The sequence below is a fragment of the Argiope bruennichi genome, chromosome 8 (assembly GCF_947563725.1).
Source record: "Argiope bruennichi chromosome 8, qqArgBrue1.1, whole genome shotgun sequence".
Lineage (NCBI taxonomy): Eukaryota > Metazoa > Arthropoda > Arachnida > Araneae > Araneidae > Argiope > Argiope bruennichi.
Genome location: NC_079158.1, coordinates 73,836,887 through 73,859,028, shown reverse-complemented (window position 1 = coordinate 73,859,028; position 22,142 = coordinate 73,836,887). Strand labels below are relative to the sequence as shown.

Here is a 22,142-nt window from a genome sequence, read left to right as displayed (position 1 = left end):
ATATATGAATTGAAAAAATATTTACAAGACACCAACTTAGGTCATTTGAGTGGTTTTAATTATTAAAAACGTTTTATTTCAAACTCTGTTCAGCCCGATTAGCTTATGTTTAAGCCATTTCTTTTATCTCTCTGTCTCTCTCTTTTTGTAATAGCGATAAAACTAATGATATTGTACATTTTCAACTTTGCTCTAAATGTATAATTCCAGCCTTTCACGTATGGGGTTAAATATCCCTGTCTTTTATATATTGGTGTATTTTGCCCTCAAAAGTTATCTTTAAAGTTTATGATTTAATTTAGATATTTTTTAAGTAGTTTGATAGCAAACAATTTGTTAATTAATAAATTCAGCCTTATTTTGTGTTATCATAAGCGTTTCATATATAATATAAATTATTTATAAATATTTCTTTGTGTTATCAGATTCTTTATGTAAGAATGGATTAAGATCAGAGTAGCAACTAAAACCACTTATTACTGCTCTGCACAGATAATAATTGTAACGTCTAGTATAACTTATACTTTCAGTAAAAAAATTAATTTGTTTGCATTTAATTACGGAGGGGACAATAAGGGCATTTTTGGGATACAGCTTTTGTTTTGCATGCGTCTGTGTGTGTTAAGCTTCCGCTAGAATTTAAAAAAAATGTACTCACACAAAAGTATTTACTGAATTTGGAGAAAAAAAAAGCATTAAAATACCAGTAAAGTACTAAAAAAACCGTTTTCTTATTGTTTGCATTCTTTTACGACTTAACTGTTTCATTTCATTTGGAAATTAAAAAAAAAAAAAAACTTTAAAAATTTGGTACATTTTCCTTCTTTATGTACGTATATAGAGAAAAAGGTACTGTAATCATGAATCTTTATATTTTTATAAATCCCTGTGCTTTAAACATCTTTTGAATCAGAGAGAGAGAGAGAGAGAGAGAGAGAAGGCACGGGTGATGGTGGTGCTTGGAATGTCTTTTGCGCGCGTTAAAAAAATAAATAAACACACGTAGAGTTCGATGGATAAAATTTGATGTATGTACTTTATATTTGATTGTAGATTTCTGTCTATTTCTGAGTGTATTAATAATGCAAATGAATTCCTGTCTTCCTGCCCTTCCGAACCCGTGTGAAGAAACAACCCTAAAATGTTAAACTAAATAAATGAATGGTTTTTGCGCCAAAATTCTAGATCTTTTCCTAATTTTAGACTAAATTCTTAAACGAGTGCCGTGATTATTTGTCTTTAGGCATGGGAACACAATAGCTGAAAAATGTAATTAGCGATATAACTGAAATTTGATACGTGGTTTTTTTACGCAAAAATTGTAAATTAATACGAAATGTAAGAGCTAGTCAGTCAACGGATGGGTGCCTTGCCGTAACATACATTCTCGATATAGCGTTTCATATATTGGAAATACATGAGGAGCTTGTAGGAAGAACGTTCTCACTAGTTTCATTTGTTAGCAACATGAAAAATGGAAGCGACATTTTTTAACAAATCGAACCAATTTTAATGGATAACTCATTTTCCATTTATAGATTTTATTTTCCTCTTCTTTTTTTCCTAGATGGAGAAGCCTGCCGCGGGGCCCAGAAAGATACTCCGCGCCCCGGCACTGCGCCGAGGCCGGGAAGTCATCCCCATCTCGAGCAGGGTAAGTGAATTCATAAATTCTTAATATTATTTGGTAATGACTGCTTTGACCTGCTGAAATTTTGATGCAGACTAGATGTTTTCAGCGAATATATTTATCTGGCTCATTGTTATTGTTTTTCAACACATTTCATCGAAAATCTCCGTGATAATGTTGTTGAAATTACAGTATACATACATCTGAATAGATCTAAATCAACCTAGATCATAACTATATGTTGTACTAATATATATATATACATATTTTAAATCAGCAACAGAAGAGTTAAACTTTAGAATTTAGGCACATGGGAATTTAATGAAAACTATGAAAAATTTCTATATCTTGTAATAATGTATACTATATGTATTTTCCATTGATTAATTTTTGTTTCTAACTTTTTTTAGGGATTAATTTAATCACAACAATCTAAAAACAAACTTCTATTGCCGCACTAAAAAAAACACTTATTTCAGTTTTTTTTATCTTTTTTAGTCTGCAAATTACAATTCAGTATTATAAATGTTAAAGAATTTTGAAAATGAATTTGATAAAATAACTTCAAGTGTTACCACTGATAAGGAATTAAAGTCAAGCAAGTCGATTAACTGATAATTAAGTTTAGCATGTATTAAAATAAATTGCTATCGAAAATACGTAATATAAAATTTCAAAACCAGCTTATCAGAAAGTAATTATAAATTTGATTGCAAAAGTGCGTCTTAAAACGTGAAAACAATCAAGTTTGATAAGCGTTTCATTCACTATTTGAACAAAATTAGATAGCTTCATATGTATATTAAAGAGTGGAGCAGTTCATTTTTGTCTTGAGGGAGTGTAAGTCTATTTGACAATCGCGTGCGTGCGCGCGCGCGCGCGTGTGTTTGTTTTCCTTTTTTTTTTTTTTTATAAGAATGGACTAAGAAATATTCTTCGACCGTAAACGAATATACGCAAAGTAGTGTGTAAATCTTCAAGGGTTTTTTTTTTAATATATAATGCTAAACAAGAGTTTTAAATATTTGGAATAGCTTGATTTTTATTTAAAAATTTCTTTCGCAGATATTTGATATAAATTAATATCCAATAATAATTCACTTATCGTGTCAGTTTCCAATTTTAGAAATGCGTTGTTAAATTACACCTGTCTATATTAAATATTTTTCTTTTTCTTCGTATGATTGAACTATGCATTTTGTGACTTTTAAGATTTTATTATTACTTCGAATAAATTTTCGCATTATAGATTCTGGACTTCTATATAGGTGCAAATGAACTTTAGAACCAGGATAAATTTATAAAGCTCATAGTCACCTGTAAGTTGAGCAATATTTCATTCCCGGTGTGTTTTATTCAGTAACCATTAATACTCTCAGCAACATGCGTGCTTAGACTTATCTAAAAGATCTGCACCATCTGCCAATTAAACAGTTAAAAAAAGATTCTCATCTCTTTCCATCCAGGATGAAACTTGAACTCTGCTTTCAAATATTTGTTTAACCTTTTTTCTTACTTGGGTTGTGGAGGTGAAAGGTTACTTTTTGCTTGAAACACAGGGTCAATTAAATATTTGAGATTAAGAAAAAAGTACCTAGTCCGACGAGTAAAAACCATCAATAATGCAATTAAGAGTTTCTGTTACGGATGTGTGTGTTTGTGCAGATGGCAGGACGGAAAAGGTGCAAGATAATTGTTTGAAAATAGCCAAGGCCTTATGCAGGGTTGATAGATATTTAAAGAATCCCATATCAAAGTTTTTAAAGCAAGACTGAATGTAAATGGATCTAGGATGGTTGGTGGCTTGCGTGATAATTCATACGTTGTTGCTGCTATAAATATTAGATTACTGAGTTAAATATTAAATTCTCATGTCATCCTAGACATGTTTTCACATATCTAGGATTTAAATGCATTAAAACAGTTGTGAAAATATATTAACAATGCTTTGAATGCATCTAAATATTTTGAAATGTATTATAATGGTTCTTATATATATTTTGCTTTCTCGCATTTGTACTATAGAGAAAGTATAATAATCGCCAAAAAATTCGAACTTAAGATTTTGGCGAATCTCCACGTTTTAGATCTTTCTGAGTTCGAAAAACATTTTTGGAAAATGTACGTCTTACTCTCTGCGACAGATAACTCAAGCGATTTGAGCTAAATGGTTGAAATTTGGTTGCAAATTTCTGTCAAATTTTGTGTAAATTCTGTTCAGATGAACTTCATCTGTCCGGCTGTTCGAATATAAATTAACACAATAACTACAAAACGAAAAGAGCTAGCTAGATAAAATTCGGTACACAGATTTATCTTCTATAGTGTACATTACAGTTAAATTTTAAGCAAATCGACTACAGATTGACTGTCTGTCGGTTTGTACTTTCAAGAAACATGTAAACGCGATAATTCAAAAATGCAGCATCCGATTAGATATGGGATTTTGTGACTACAAGTGCAGTTTTGAATGAAATTTTTGTTTTAATCGGTTGAGAAAAAAATGATTGGAACACAAATTCGATTTTTGAATACTATTAACGCATGTCAGGGATTAATCGTTAAATAACTGACCAAAGGATAACTTAATAGATTCGGGAAATATGCCATGTCAAAAATTATTTCTTAACTATTGTACTATTACTTAACTATTGTAACTATTAGGCACGCGACACTCTAATATTAGTATGTGTGGGTGTTAGCGCTCTGTCTGGATTTACTAAATTAGGTACAAATGTACTTTAGAGGGTAAAAATGTGTATTTTGAAGTGTTTTTTTTTAATTTATTATTTTTATTTTAATTAACACGTTGACAGCCACCCTGAATTTCTCACTATGTAATTCATATGGCCTCGTCGGGCGTCGGTGACACTTACGGCAGTCAACATGTTAAATGAAAATTAAGCGCAATTTTGTCGTTTTACCACTGTATCTTCCTAACATATTTTTGCATGTTTTAAGTTTAAAATATTGTTTCTTTTTAAAAAGGCTAAATTTGTTATTAAGGAATTTTTGCTTTTTTATTTTTGCATAATTTTTAACGGTATTTATAGTTTTTGAATGAAATTCAAACGGTTTTATTGTTTCATCAAATATATAATTGCGTTCCCACCTCCCCCAAATTGTTGAAAGCTAAAGATGAAGGTGAGGAAATAAAAAACAAAAACAGTTATGGTTTATTGTCTGCATATTTTACATGAGAAATATGAAATTGAAATTTAATTTAAACAATATTCTATGAAAGCTACTTGATTTCCAAGGGCAGCTAGTTTATGTACACATATAGTAGTAATTGTAACCTCATTGTAATAACTTCGAAAATAAGCGGTCCTTAAAAAATCTGTTTTAATTTTGAATAATCGAAAATCTTTATGGCTTACATATATGCGTTCACATCTATATTGAAACAATTTTTATTTAAGAAGTACAAAGTGATACATTTTGAATAAATAAAAAAAAATATGTGTTATATTATTTTACAAATTATTCTTCTTGATGGTAATTGGGCATTTAAAAAAATGATTGACATGTTTAGCTTACTTTGGAAGGGAAGGTGGGAAGAAAGAGAATGATTAAATCTGGTAATCGCTGTGTTTGCCTTTTTCTCGTTAACTTCTGAAAGCTAAATACGATTTACAAGATATTTTGATGCAAGCTGAAATCAAAAGTTATTGTCTACAGCTTGAAATATGCATAGTAACAGGTGTTAGAGATCAGGAAATGTTGTCAGAAATAAAATGCGATTGATAGAATTAAAAAAAAAAAATTGACAACTTTATGACAATTGAAATGGTTTGAAATGTAAACAAATTTAGTTAGTCAGCCATTCGATGCATTATCCCTAAAAGTCTTTATCAATAAGTTATCGAAATGAATTTTCTGACTGCAAAACATTGATTATATCGTTGATTAATAAGAATTATATATATTGATAACAAGTTGACCCAAATTTGAATAAATTTTTATTGACATTCTGTTATTATCCCCCCTCCCCCCATAATTATTGATCTAAGAATGATTTGTTTTATTGGGAGATATGAGAAAAATGTTTTTACGTTTTAAATTTGAAAAAAAAACAACTAAAATATAGAGAAAATATTCTTTTTAATTCATTATTTTTGATTATATCGATATCGTAATTCCCTCTGTATTTAGCAACTTTCTTAACAACAAAAAATATTAATAAATGTTGCTTTTAAATAGCGATTAAAAATCCGAGAATTTATGAAAATAATAGAAATGTGGACAATAATGAAAGAAACAAAGATATTTATGGGTCACATAGAAGTATGAATTCTTCACAGTGATGTTTTTCCTAATTTGTTCTATTGATTTTGCAATAAAGCTCTAAAGTTTATTTTACATTCCCTGAGATGGATAAGTCAAACATTGTTCTTATTGACACTGATTAAAGTAGTAGTCGCAAGCTAACTGTTGTTTCCAATGCCATTGTTTAAGAATAATATATTGCTTATCGCTATCGTATTTCTGTGATTTAAAGTTATGTGCATCTGCGCTGTTTATCAAAATCTGAGCCTTCGGCATATTGCTTAATTTTGCTTGTGTGTAGCGATTCTAAACTTACTGATTTTTTTTCTTTATTTCAATAACAATTTTAATTAAGAATCACCAATAATTTGCATCAGTAAATTATTGGTAATTTTTTAAAAAATGGTATCTTCTAATAATAGAGAATTAAAGTGTATATGTTTTGGCATTCTACAGATCAGACCATTTGACTTAGAACTACCAAATTTGGCGCATACTTTGGAGGGCGAAAATGTGCACCTTTTTTAAAATTTTAATTAAATAAAAATTAAGGCGTTTTTCATCGATAACTTCCGAAAAATATTATTGCATAAAAATAAATTTTGCGCCATTTCAATTTACAGTCTTTTTATCAAATCTGCAATCTTTTTAATATCATCAGTTTAAAAATCGTGCCAATTTCTCCTAAATGTTAGCTTTTTTTTCTTTTTTGAAAATTATTTTTTTCTTAATTTCCGACAATGGATTACATTGCCTTGGAATTCAAATCGTTTTCATCGTTTCTTCAAATAATTAATCCCTTAGTTTTCCTCCATTATTGAAAGCTAAAGAAGAAAGCTTCATTTTATATCTGTGTAATTTACAAGACGGGAAAAAAAAAAAAAAAAAAAAAAAGTGAAGTTGCAGTATCGCAAAATTTAGATGATAGATGAAACAGATATTTACATTTTTAATAGCATCATGTTTCCAATAGAAAGGACAATTGCATGCATACAATAAATGAAACAATTAAAATAACATGCCTTTAATAACAGACATTGTAGCGCAATCATGAACATTAAATTATATCTAAACCATTTATTTGAAATCAAATACAACGAATATTCCCAGCAAAACTGTTGGTCATGTTAATGGGGTGAGTGGCTATAAAAAACAAATTAGTCGCCTGAGTTGATTAGTATGAAGTAAAAATTCGTATGAGTAAAGCTTGTATATCGTGATTTTTTTTTATGTATAGCGTATTTTTCTTGTATATCGTGACAAAAGTGTGTGAAAATGAACTGCATTCTAAATTAAATAATACAAAGAAAATTTCCCAATTTTATATTAAATTAAATGTGAAATAATTTTTCAAAATGAAAATTGTTTTAGAATATGTGATTAAATGCATGATATGTTTGCCATCATGTTTTACAAATATGCCCATTGGAAACGTATCTGATTAATCCTTTCATCTTATAAATGTGAACTAATTTTTGAACAAAATAATCTTGCCGTAGAAAAAAGGTATTTCAAGATTCAATACTTGTTAATTGAATAAGTATTTAAGAATCGGGCATTATTTGCATATATTACATACTTATTTCATGTTGAAAGTGTTCCAATCCTTTTTTAACAATTTTACTATTGTTATAATTTTGTGCCAAAACAAAATTTTACATGCCGATTTTGTATCTGATTAATAAATTTGGCCAGTCATGAAGTGCTTGTATTGTAGTACAAAAATGCCGGTGGCCCAATGAATAAATACATTACATTATATGCTTTAATTTGATGAAGTGTGCCGCGGTGGCCTGGTGGTAAGGTCTCGGCTTCGGAACCGGAGGGTTTCAGGTTCGTGACCCGATTCCACCGAAGAACCGTCGTGTAAGGGGGTCTGTTGCACGTTAAATCCGTCATGACCAAACGTCCTCCCGCTGGTGTGGTGTGGAGAGGGGGTGCCAGCTCAGGTGTCGTCCTCGTCATCTGACCGTGGTTCAAAATTACGAGGGCCGTCCCAAAATAGCCCTAGTGTTGCTTCAAATGGGACGTTAATATAACCAAACCTAACCTTAATTTAATGAAGTACCGGTGAAACCAATGTAGAATTGTGAATAACAATTCTAAGCTGAAACACGCAATTTACCAGCTAGCCAGTACCGATATTGCAGTTCTTGCTGTTGTATCCATTCGCAACATTACATTCCAGTTTTCTTCTTGTGTGCAAGAAATTATTATAAAAAGTCAGTTTTCGTAATTTGAATGATGTTTGTGCAAAATGTTGAATATTGCTGAATAATAGAGGACATGAGATCAACTCTTCTGTAACAAATCAAATCTCAATTTACAATTTTTTTTTTTTTTTTTTTTCTTTTTTTCATTACATTGTATAAAGATTTCAAAACTTTGGGAGCGAGAAAAAATTCATATGAAATCATGCGATTAAAACTCATGACGTCATCGTTCAGGTGTTTACCGTAGAGATTCATGCCTGTTACAAGTTCTGTCTTTAGATTTCTTTGTCCTAGTTCTGTATCGCATTTTTCTGCAATTGTTTAAACCACTGATTGATTGCAGTTATCAAAGTAATTATGCGGTATTTTTTTGTTATTCTTTCCAAACTCCATTAAGAAATTCCATTAATTATAGCAACCAAGAAAGAAACCACTTCCTTTTGGTTTTTTATTCTTCAGATGGTTTCATGAAATTATTTAGGACTAAATTTGTGGTTTTTATATGGAAAACTATAATTCAAAATTCTTCTTGGAAGATTTTTATATTATTCAATATAAGTATTAACTGACGAAGCATAAAAGTTTCTGTGTAAGTATTAACTGATGAAACATAAAAGTTTATGTTCGTGTGCTATTACGAATTACGTAAATTTCTTTCTCTTTTTCTTGATAAATTTGAAGTTTGCAACAAAATTCATCTGCGCTGAAGACTTTTGAAATTATTTAAAATTCCTTGATATCCAGAAATTGTTAAACATAGCGAAAAAAAGGCTTGTGCGGTTTAAAACAAATTAAATGAAAATATAAAACAATAAATTGCTTTCGAATTCTTTTTTTTTTTTCCCCTTCCCCATTTTAATATTCTTTCTTCCAGACTTTCTTATTCTATTGTCGTGAATAAGAATTGCAGAGGAATATTGGTGCGGTGTGTTTATAGAATTGGTTAAAAATATACGGCTGTGAATCTCTGTTCTTAATTTGTTGAAATTTATTGAGGTTCATGTACACTAAAATTGTTGAAACATTTTTTTTACTTTCTCGTATACGAAGTACAACATTCTAACTCGAGATTTTTAAGGATCTTTGTTTCAGACATCTTAGTCTGAAAAACACATTTGTGAAAGAGATTTGTAGATTTCTGTCATAATTTAAATGAAATCCAATCAAAGAAAGTCTGTCCGAATACAAGAACACGGTAACTCTAAAACTGACAGAGCTAGATGGATAATATTTGGTACACCGATTTATCATCTAAGGTGTAGATCTAAATCAATTTGAATTTGATATTTATCCGCCAAGGGGTTGATTATCTATCAGTCTGGGCCTCCGCATGATTGTAAGCGCAAAAATGGAATGATTTAAATAAATAAAATTTGGATTGTGATCTTGTGTCAGTAATTGTAATTCTGTGACAAATTTTGATTTCAGTCTGTCAGGGGGGAAGCGTCCAAAATGCTTTTTTGATTTTTTTAGTACATTTGTGTTGGCGATTAATCAATTATCGTACGTTAGATTCTTTCGTAATTAATGTTCAGGAATTCAAATACCGTATTTTTTCGGAGCGCACAACTCTCTCAAGTGTGAAAATAAAAATCTGAGGATTCCTGGCGTTCATGGCTTTACCTAAGATTTACAATTTTATGCAGGAAGGGATAGTACCTTTATTAGAGAATGTAAGTGAAAGTTTCATGGAAATTCGCTCTCGCTGGTTTTAACAGAAAACTTTTATGAAGTTGGCACTAAACTAATATTTAAGTGAATATTTTTCAATCTTTCATTTTAAATTTAATGAAAGTTGCCCATATTTCTTTTCATTTGATTTCAGATTGCACTTTCCGATAAGATAATTTTTATTTTATAATGGAAAGTGAAATTGCCTATCTTTGTTTCATTTTTCAAAACAGATTTTATTAGTATCATTGGAAATTTAGTTATAAGTTCTATATCTCTTATATTTATACCTTTTTATAAATAGCCTTTATTTATAGCTAGCATTGTTGAATACAAAAGTTAAATAATATTTTTTGAAATCAATGCTTACTCTTAAAGCTTATCTTGTATTTAAGATTGGAAGCCATTAGTTTAAATGCTTTTCTTATAAATTATAAAAGGGTTGGAATAATTAAAGGCTGTGTTTGTTTGAATAAGATCTACAATAGGCTGAATCAAAAGACCATGAAGGGAACTAAGAAAAAGTGATTGTTTGACTACAGATCTCCTTTGAAGCTTTGTTTTGCAGATTCTGATCTGATTACATGTCAAAAATAGCTGCTTCTACGACCAGTATGTACTAATTACAGGGTAGAGTGAATAAACAAGAAGTCTGATTTGCACGCCCTTGGAATATCCGGAAGAAATTACTTCTGATAAATATAAATATTGCAAGATTACTTGTAAAAATGTAAAGTGAAATTTTGTGTCCAATCTCAAATTTCGTGACTTTTTTATAGTAATTTTTTTAAATCAATTTCATAACTTTTAACTGTTTCAGATTCACTTTTCTTTGAAGTGCGATCTAACAATATAAATAAGTAAAAGAAATACATTTTACGGAAATTAAAAAATAAAAATTAATTTCCTCCTGTAATTTCTATAAAAAGTAAAATATAGAGGGATATTTTTGAAATGTTTCAGTAGCATGAAGATGTTTAGAAGCACTTGTTATGTTATTCGATAATAATCATAGATTTCTTCTTTCTGTGAACTTGAGTTGTCATTGACAATAGGCTATTTACCATTTATGAAATATTTTTTTTTAATTTAAAAATTTCAAGATTCTGGATGACTTTTTTCCTTACCCAGCTTAGCACCTTAACCCTTTAAAGAGCCATTTTTTTCTAGTCATATTTTGTTAAAATATTTTTAGGCTTGAAATTAGAATAAGAAAAGGGATTTACTGAGCTTATTAGATAAATTTAATTTGATTAATTAATTAATTTGGTTAATTAATAATTAAGTAACAAATCCAGACACATCATTTTGTCTGAGATAAAGAAGTGAAGCATCTAAGTTTTTACTAAAAAAAATTTGTAAGAACTTATGCCAACCTACATTATTTCATACAAAGATTGATAAATTTGGTGGGAAGCATACTTCCCACGGCCCTAGAAAGGGTTAATTATCACTTTGTTACTAATTATTTTCAAGATCCAAAATGATTTTGAAAAATACAATTTTACACTCCTTGGAATAAGGTAAACAACATAGCTACGTTTTATCGCCATATTTATAAAAAATTATGAGAATCCGAGTCGGTGAATAAAACAAGTATTTATTTCATTTCAGTATAACGTATGTGCTATCTAAAAACTGAAAAGGAATTCTGTTCCGAACTTTCGCGTATTTTGTCTGCCGTTGCAGTTATCCATGTGTAACTGATGATGCCAAAGAACCACGAGAATTCTACCTCTTTATTATTACGAACGTGAGAGCCCATCAAAATAAAAAAGAAACAAAAAAATAAATAATAATGACTTGAGTCCGATGACTATCTCCTCATCTTGAACATGGTAAAAACGTCGTTACATCTCGGATGGGATTGAGTATGCATGCTTGCTAAAACTTGCGTGAAGCGCGGTGGCTGTTATTTAGCACATCTCCAGATTCATGTCTGATAATGGTTTTGAATAGTAAAGATTGAGTTGCGGATTATGCTCTTTGTAGGAAGAAAAATCGCTGTAAAGTCATCGACCATGGAAATTGAGGAGGCATTTTGAAATCTGCTGAAAGAAATTAAAGTACAGTAACATCGTTTTTCGAATAGAGGTTTTAAATCATTACTATTCCTATCTTAAAACATCTATTATGGATATATACTTTAAAATATGACAGTGTTGTTTAGAAAACAATTTTCTGAAAATGGACGGCATACTTTTTTTCTTTTGCATTTATGCTCTGATATTTGTATCTAAATTTTAAATGCCAGATTATACCAGATTTTATCTGCCTAGCTTTTTGTGTTTTGTAATCATGTCTTCATTTGTATTTGGGCAGCCGGATAGGCGAATTTCCTCTTCAAAATTTGATGGGAATTTACAGATTTGGTTTAACCCTTTAAAGGGCTGTTTTTTTTCTAGTCATGATATATTAAAATATTTTTAGGATTGTGATTGGCTTAAGAAAAATGACTCATTTAGCTTATTAGATAAATTTCTTTTGATTCATTAATTAATTTGGTTAATTAATAATTAAGTAGCAAATTAAGATACACCATTTTGTGTGAGATAAGGAAATGAAGCATCTAAGTTTCCGTCTGATTGAAATATTTGTCAGAACTTACGCAAAACTACATAATTCCATACAAGGATTGATGAATTTGGTGGGAAGCATACTTCCCATGGCCTTAGAAAGGGTTAAAAACCATTAACCAAATTTCATCCGTCTAACTCAAAGCGTTTATGGATTGTCGTAATAACAGACAGTCATAATTATAAAAATGTATTTTGAGACTCAGGGAAATCTGGGTCGTGGAGATTCGTCAAAATCTCGAGTTCGTACTTAAATTATCTTTGTGTACTAGTATAACAATTAATACTTTTGTATACTTGTATACAAGAAATCATTTGTATACTTGTATACAAGAAATCATTTGTATATTTGTATACGAGAAGGTAAAAAAGAGTGCCATTATCGTTTATCAGAACTATTTGGGGTGATGTACAATTCCAGTAACATGATAATTGTTTTGTGAGTTGTATTCTTCTACAATTTTTTAAAAATAGAGCTTTGTGAAATATTTGTAGCTTGTGTAAAGTCAATTTTTTCTTCTTTTTTCTAGTAACAAATTTATATATTTTTATTTTACGATACTACACTTCCTCATTTTAGTTTCTACATTCATACGCACACGTATTGCAAGGATATTACATACGCGCGTGTGTTTATTTGTGTGTATGTTCGTGCATCTTAAATTATAATGTTCCCACATCAACTAAATAAGAGTTCCATGAAATTCTCTTTCGGTATGATAATTCACTCCGACGAAGTAATTCTCGCTGAACGTGGCAAATCGCCATAAAGCGTTCATGCATATTGCACGCTAGTTAAATGTTCGCCCCCGAATGCTTAAATGCATACCTTACTTTTGAGCACCCTTTGAAGAATGTTTCTTGCACAGATTATTTCAAAACCGCTGTGCGTATATCGTATGGAGCAAAACAAGCATAGAACGAACAGTCGCAAACACCATCAACGCATAAAACGTCCGCAGAAACAAGCCAAAAATCGGGCAATATTGTGCTGATGCCGGCTTTAATCAGCGTTCATATATATCTTTGATGCCATCTGCATCAGACATTCCTACTCCAAGTTCATCAAATGGATGCCGTTTACATGTTTATAAATCCGGCGCTCGTATCGAAACTGTTTATTAGTTGGAATTTATGCTTGTCAATAACTGAGCTTAAAACTCATTTTTTCAAATATGAATTACTTTTAAATATTTAGAAATTATATTTGTTATTATTTAACTGGGTTTAATGATATGATACGCTTTTTAGCTTTCTTCGCAATATTAGTTTGAATTGTCAATAACATGTTGGTATTTGTAAGAACTTTTTCTGTTCGAATGTGCAGTACCTGTATAATTTATCCTTGAGTCTCATTCCGTATTAATAATAATAAAAAAAAAATGCTGACTAATGTGATTGAGCAATGATGTGTAATGATTAATTGTATTTCATCTTGTTTTATGCTTGTCCATAAGCGTTGAGCCTTAGACGCTTTTAACTCTTGCGAAAGGTGGGCGTTGCAAATATATTCCATTTTACGATTGTGTGCGACTAATGTTATACATCACATTAATTCTGTTACGGTAATCTCCTAGAATACCGACACGGAAGCAATTTCATGCATTTCTTATGCAGCAGCATTCTTTTCTCCTGACATTTTATAAATGTGTCGGTGAAATAAACTTTGAATATATTCTTTTTTATTTTGATCGCTGTTTCTCTGTAACAGTTTTCTTCCTTCCTCTTGACAATGCCTCTTCCTATTTCAGCAGTGCAAAGGACGATGAAGAATTTCTTAGCTAATTTTACAAGTATCTTAGCTTGTCCTCCAGAAAACACAATGTAAACAAAAACCCGAAACATAAATATTATTGAGGATGCTCTAGAGATAGCTGGTGGAGGGGGTTTGTGTTTATTGTAGCATCTATAAATAGAAAAAAGGTCCCTGTCCTCTCATCATCGAAGGGGGGACTTAAGTAGTGCTACGGAATTCTTTCTCTATGCCTAAAAAGGTAGTGTTCTAAACCTTATAAGTTTTAAGTTCATGTAGCATAATAAAATTATTTATCTTTTGAAATTTACACTATAACTATTGCGAAATACCAATCTGCGCATCAAATGATCACATATGAAAAATTTTCCCATGAAAATCTGTACAATTATTTTTGGTAAACAAACTTTCTATGTAAAACGATTTTCAAAAATTGAAAATTGAATGTCCTCGGAAATTATTAACTCTAATTTAGCAGATTTAACAATTTATAAAAGTCGATTTTTTAATTGCTGTGTAAAAAAGTTGATGTATTGAAATTATTACAAAAAATTTAGAAATGAATAAAATAGATAATATCTTTAAATAAATTAAACCTTCTCTCATTTGCGGTTTGTATCGCTCCTGAAAATCAAATTTATTTCCTTGAGTTTGAGATTACATCCTTGTATTCCAAGCTCTTTTTTTTTTCTTTCTTTCCAAGTATCACTAACTAAATATTGTTCCCGTCTGTGGTCGAGGAAAAGGAAAGAAAATTTGTTAAATGCATTATATCTGCATTCAAGTGTGACCATATTTCTATTAAAGCTAGAGACCGGTGGTTCACCGGTAAATGGCATTTTAATAGTCCCCTTCCCCTCTTTCCCATTTTCTCTTATCAGAAAAAAAAATTCTAATCAGTTTTAAAAAAAACTAATAATATGCTTGATTTTTTAAAATTTAGTATTTTGCTTTTGTTTTTCAAGAGTTCATGTAATGAGTGTTTGTAACTCGTTTTTAAAGAGATACATAATATTTTAGCAATATGGAAATATTACAGTTTGTAATAAATAATTATTGCTATGTATTGGGTTGGTGCATAATTATCAGGCCTTTCTTTGTCGTGCTATATTTTAATAAGTATTTACAATATTTTATAAATTTATGAATTAAAATATTCTTCTACTTTTAGGTTATAAAAACGTACTTCAGTAATCATAAACTTCAATAACGATTCGTAAACTTCAATAATCATACTCATATCCGTTATATTATGCTGTACCACTTAGTGAAAGGACGGAAAGCAGCGCAGACATTTCGCGATCGCAATGAAATTTTCTGTGAGGGAACCATCAGCGAAAGTCGATAAAGGTTTGCTTGTTTCAAATCTGGCGATACCAGCTTTGAAGATAAGCCAGGATGGGGTCGACCATCGGATTTCGACGACCAGACACTTTGGCAATCGTGGAAGAGGTTAGCTTGACAACCCGAATGCTGTGCGACAACTTTAATATGCACCATTCAACCATCTTCGTCGTCTCAAAAAGCTTGGAAAGGTATGGAAATTGGCTGGATGGGTCCACACGAACTCAGTAACAACAATAAAGCAGAACATGTCCGAATTTTCACCGATTTGCTTCACTGAAACGAGCGGGATCCATTTCCGAAGGATCTTGTCACTTGGGATGAATCATAGCTTCTCTTCAAAACCATCAAAAGAAAGAAGATCGCTAAAAAACTGGTAGGCAAACAACGTTTATGACGATTTTATTAACTTAGTGGCGGATGTCAAAGCATGGATTGCCTCCAAGAACCACGAATTCTTTGGCTGTGTAATCGACTTTCTTCCAAGCAAATGGGAAGCAGTTATTGAAGAAGATGGGGATTACGCTTCGGATTAATCATTTAAAAATGTTGCTGGTGAATTTTTGTGTTTTCTTTTTCGAAATAGTGTCCAAAAGCGTCTAATAATATCGCTTAAAAACACCTGATAATCATGCACCAACCCAGTATTTAGGGGAGAATTAAAGAAATTTGAGTCGTCCGAAAGTGCTTTTTCACTTTATATAATGTTGTGTGTGTATAGTAATTGACTATTTCATTCAGCTGATATTATGTATGAAAGGCTGTGCCGATTTTTTGGAACAAAAAAAAAATCATTTTTTCGATTTCATGACGATGAATCATTGCCCACAATGAATCGCGGTGCAGCGAATCGATACGCACAATTAATTTTCGCTTTCGTTGTTCAACAGGTGCAACTTTTATTCGAAAACGAAAATAGGGTAGAATTTGATAGAAATTTGAATTGTTACTTTTGCAGTTCTTCAATTCGGGATTATTACTTAATGGCTTGGAAAAGGTGAAAACAGGATGATATGAAAAGGGATTGTATGGTTGTTTGCATTTTAAAAACTTAATTGTTGTTCAGAAAACAATTGCGTTTGTTTTGTGTTCCTGTTTTTAGCCAACTTTTGTTCTATAAAAACCCTGCCATATTTTGATTTATTAAAATATTTGCTTTAAATATGTCGTTTTTAGAATAAATTGTTTTCTGTACTAGGAAATGAAAAAGAGTTACCCTTTATTTGAAGAAGTTCTGATTAGGCAGTATATTAAGAAAGGTTATTTATAATTTCAATTCTTGAATTCATAAAATTTTGATATATCGAGAAATATCGATATATGTTGGACGATCGCGATGATGGAGTTCCGTCATCGGTCAATTTTAGATTATTAATGCTTATATGAGAATTATTTCTCGTATGAATTTATAATGTATTAGCAGTTTCCGCACAGCGTTGCCTGCGCCACAACATCCACGAGGAAAAATTATCTTTAAATTTAAGTCTAGCCTCCACCCGATATGATATAGGCATGTTACACAACATCAAACAAACATAAAAATATTTTAGAAATTATCAAAAATAACTACACAACATTTTTTATAGCACACATTCAGAAATGTTTAGACTGTTAAAAGGCTAAAAATATATGTTCATAGACAAAACCATTCATTAAAAATATACAATAGAAAAGCTGTTTTAAAATATAAAAATATACAAGTAAGTCATTGTACCCACTGTTCAACATTTCTTTATCAACTCTGTATAATCTGATATAAAAATAAAATTCAGCTTGCTGCATAATATTTCTTTGTAAACTATATTGGCTGGGTGGTCACTTCGCTCATCAAGAGATTCATTCTGTCTCTGTAATTCAATTGCAGTGCGATCCCTAGTGTGGACATTCTTTCTCTATATTCGCTAACTGAACGTTTCTTACCTCTACATCTCTATTATCGCGCAACAAAAGATGCGTTTTTGGTATTTAATGTGCTCCGATCAAAGTTGGATTTAACTTCTTTTTTTTTTTTTGGCAGGGGGGGGGGGCATAATGAATTTTGAATCGCTGTTTAAAATTAGGCGTAAACAAAGAAATGTATTGCATATGCAAAGTATAGATACTACTGTTTTACGCATGCGCGAATCGTTGTAGGAAAGTAATTGAAATCGCAATTAAAAACTTCTTTTTTTAAAATTTTGATATGACTTTAGTATACTTTCCAAATAAATGCCCTATAAAATGGTACCAATATTTCCAATATCAGTTATGCATTTCTCGAGTTTTCCTCTTTCAAACATACAGACGCTTTCAGGAGACTTCATTTTATACTATGTATAGATTTTTGTGTTGTTTAAAAAAATTTAATGTAAATATTGCGTTTTATTCGCTTTGTGATTGATAGATAGCGAATCACCTGACCCATGACATTTAAGATTTTTTTTGCCAGTGTTGTTTGAAATATTTATTGAAAATTATTATTACATCGTAATAAGTATTTATTATTGCACTTAATGGTAAAATATTAACAAAAAAGTATAGCTTTAATTAATATCAAATCAACAGCAAATGAGTTTAAAGCAATATTATTTTTACTTTTAGACATACTGTTTGTGGGCATACTAATGAATGTCTTTTCGATATACTTACTTTTTCCGAGTAACGGAAAATTTTCCTCTCTCGGTTTGCAGTCGTCTGAATACCTAAGCAATACACATGTTAACCCTGCATTGTTTTTGTAAATAGTAATGGGTCGATAAGCGATATCAGATGAGGGAAAAATGCGCAAAGATGGAACAAGAATTTGTCAGTTTGAAAAGAAAAGCTGATCGTGAAGATACTGCGTTAGCGTCAAAATGTGAAACATTAAATCTGTTTAGATGTTGGAGATAGGAGCAAAGATAGTTTTCATCGTGGGGCTTTTGAATCGGAAGTAGGTAAGTCGGTAAATGTATGTTGTCTTCATGGATATATGAAGTATTCAACGTGGAACGAATGGCCAGTGGAGTTTAAAAACTTGATAACTAGAACTGACAAACATTCGGTGCAGTATCGGATATATCTTGGTTGACGAGCGAAAGCGAGCAGGGGCCAAACTTCTAGCTTAAAATAAAAGTAATCAGATTTTGCACATTTTAAAAATAAAGTTTTATTTTTGTCTTTTGTAATCACTTTGCTATTCTTTACATTTTTTCATTCTGTCTCTTCCAGTTTCAATTTTGATTAAATGAGATGTTTTTAAGAGTATGTACAATTGTTTCTGTTCTATTTTAAAATATTTTTTTTTATTTATTATAACAATATTTGCTTATATAAGCACTATCATTTTTTACCCACAATTTAAGACAGTTTCATTTGGGAATGTATGACTTCTAAATGTTTTAGCTAATGCTAAAGTATGGTTACTAAATATTTTATGCAACTTGCTCTTAATGGCTTTCTTATCAATCTGTTTTTCCATATTCTTTTGATTGACATGTAACTCGTACAGTTTTAGAAAAATTACACCATTCTGTTTCTTATATATCTCCCTAATTTGCTTTCATCTCCCCTAAAATTCGAACTTTAATTTGAAATGGATGTGATTTAATTTCCCCTAACGCAATAACTTAACTGAAATTAAACATGTTCCTTAATAGTACAAAGATATAAATTACAATAGTTCAGGTTTGAAAATTTTGGTAATATTACAAAATGCTTCATAATTTAGATCTCAGAGAATTATTAATTAAAAATTTCTCTGGTTTAATAAAAACAATAAAAAAGCAACTTTCAGACAATAAGAATATTTTCACACAACCAATTATATTACAGGAAGGAATAGTTTCTAAAAAATTGGACGCTCTTAAAAAGAAAAAAATCATCATTGTATACTTCAACCTTGATTGTATAACAAAAATATAATACAATTTCAAAAATTTTCTATTCTTTACCTTTTCATGTGTAATAATTTTCTGTGAGATACCTTCATCGTACACAAATTAAGAAATATTTGTGAGAACATTGGAAAAGATTTGAGTGCCATTACAACAATGATATATATTGTTGTAATGGCACTCAATAAATTAAAGAACATTAAATAATAAATTAAAATAATTATTAAGAACATTTTTAAAATTAACTAAAAGTGACAGAAAAAATGTACCGCAGTTGAACTAGAAGCACTGAAAATATAATTTTTTGAATTGTAAGAATGAAGTAAAATTCATTTTTATGCTGTACTATTTTCAGCAATTATGGTTGAAGAAAGTAAAAATTCCTCTCAATTTTTTTAAATAAATTAATTAAATCTCAGAAAAATATTTCAAAAGTGCGCTTACCAATCTTTCAAAGTATATATTTGACAAGTTTGGAAATTCTAGATCTATTGATCCTGTAGAACGCCAAAACACATAGACAAACATTTTTATTTATTATTACTAAAAACGTAGCTTGAATAATATGCAATAAACTATTATTTTATAAGATGTTATTGTCACAAAAAGAGAACAATAGTGTTTAGCAATTAAATATGTCCATTTCAGTTAAATGATTGTGTCATTTCGTTTAAATATAAAAGAAATTATGCTAAATATTCGTTGAGAATTATGTAGGATGAAACAAAATCGCAACAGAAATGTATTTTTTAAAATTAATTATAGACTCATCGCAATAGTCACGATTTAAAATCCTTCCCTTAACTTGAATGTCGTGAAAGAAAGCTGGAGAGGGGGGAAATATAGCTCACTTTCTTTTTTTAAGCTCTTGCAAAATATAAAATTTTCCTGGTTCATATTCTTTTAAAACTGAATGTAATCTCCTTAACGTGTGGGACACTGCACAAAAAAAAGTGTTTTTTCTAACGCATTTTATTTTGAAACTATAGTGATTGCAATGATAAAGTAGTAACTAGATCCTAACAAATGTCAGAAGTAGAAGAAACCTTAGAAAAAACGATGCGCATTTCAGGCTTTGAATTGATTTGATCTTAATTCGCTTAAGAATACTGAAAGAGATTTGACAGAGATCTACTTAGACCGAAGCGATTTTAAGGGCAGATTCTCCAAAACAGTTTTCAAATGGCTCACAGACACCGGTGCATCATGGAACAGGTTTTTTTTAAAAAAAAATTTAATGTACAATATGTCAACTGATTAAAAAAAAGTTAACTAAGTAGATCAAATGATGGATACGTGGCGTTAATCGATGGAAACTTTCGAAGTCATTTACGTTGTTGATTTTAATATTGTTCTATCGATTATACTATTAAAATGAATAATTTTAAACTTTAAAAAAATATTTTGTGTGCTCAATATCTGTAAAATGCGAGTACAAGATGCAAAATTCATTCAAAACATTCTCTACCAGTCAAACCTGGATAAAACCAAATTTGGCATGTAATTACTTCTTAAGCAGTAGTGAAGATGCAGTTCTTTAGGGAAGATTTTAAAATTTTTAATTAAATTTATCGATTTGTTAACCCCTTTCAATATTTTCGGCGCATATTATTGCACAAGAACCATTTTTGCACTATTTTAAAAATTATGTTTACAGTGATATCAAATTTATATTCGTAATTTTTTTCTTTAATAAATGTTTTTCATTAAATTTTATAATAATAATTTTTACTGCGTTATATTTTTATGTTCATGCATTTTTTCAATGATATTGAATGCATCGTTTCTATGAATGACAGAAATTACATTTTTAAAAACAATTTAAAAATAAAGCAACCAAGTCGAAAGTATTATTATACTTCGATGTATCAGACCGATCTCTTAATATTTTGATACAGTGGATCCCAAAATTATGTATGCACCGTCCTTTTTTAAATGTTTGTAAGAACAACATTTGAATTTTAATATATATTTAAAACTTAAGTTTACAGGATAATAACCCTCGTAACCCCAGCAAACCCTTGTAAGCTTAAGTTCTTTCAAATTTTCCCTCTTCCAAATGTCTTTCTTTTTGTTGAGTGTTGAAATTAAATTTTCAATGAAATGTATGCAAAAGATTGCCTACAGTCCCCCCCCCCCACCTGTTATTGTATAATAAACTGTAAAAATGGTTCTGATTGATTAGTTTATCTCATTTTGAGAGACGTTTACGTTTTATTATTATTATTTATTTCATTATTTATTTTTCCATTATGAACTTGGAAAAGTGATTATAATTATTTTTTTCTTTTTTCTTAATCGTTAAAAAAATTGTCAGAAGAAAATGGGTAGCGTAATAATTTGAATATTTTTATAAAATATTTTTTAAAAAGCTTTCTGAACAAAATATATTTGTATATTTAACGTGTCATTTAATAAAGTCTGGTCCCTCCATCCCTTTAATGGAAGGCTAATTTTCGGCAGTCTTGAATTTCGGGTAACTGAATGAAAAGAGTTTTAGTTAATAAAAAATTATTTGTACCCGAGAAATAATTTCTATGCTGACGATTTCGAAAAATCCTTTGCTAAATATGATTGCTTACAGTCTAGCAGCTGTATTGCTTTAGCATGATATCTCTATTCAAGTTCCATTCTTTTGACAACAAATTGCACCAATTACATTTATCTGAGTTTCCATCAGCGGTTTTTGATTGTTTCTACACTTTTATTAGGGGCCATAAAATAGGGATTAGTCTTTTTCTCATGGTTCAAGTCAATGATCTATCCCAAAACAAATATTATTAATTTTCCATCAGGTCCGTCTAAATTGCTGATGAAGATATTCGTGTTCAG

At 30.2% G+C, this 22,142-nt stretch overlaps 1 protein-coding gene across 2 annotated transcripts in view; it reads left to right on the top strand.

Annotated features, from left to right (window-relative positions):
* The window catches only part of LOC129980517 (mitogen-activated protein kinase-binding protein 1-like), a 90,454-nt gene that overhangs the window by 9,777 nt on the left and 58,535 nt on the right, over positions 1-22,142 (top strand). For both annotated transcript variants that reach the window (XM_056090849.1, XM_056090850.1), the window contains exon 2: positions 1,568-1,654. In XM_056090849.1, coding sequence (XP_055946824.1) covers positions 1,568-1,654 — 87 coding nt within the window. The remainder of the gene's footprint in view (positions 1-1,567; positions 1,655-22,142) is intronic.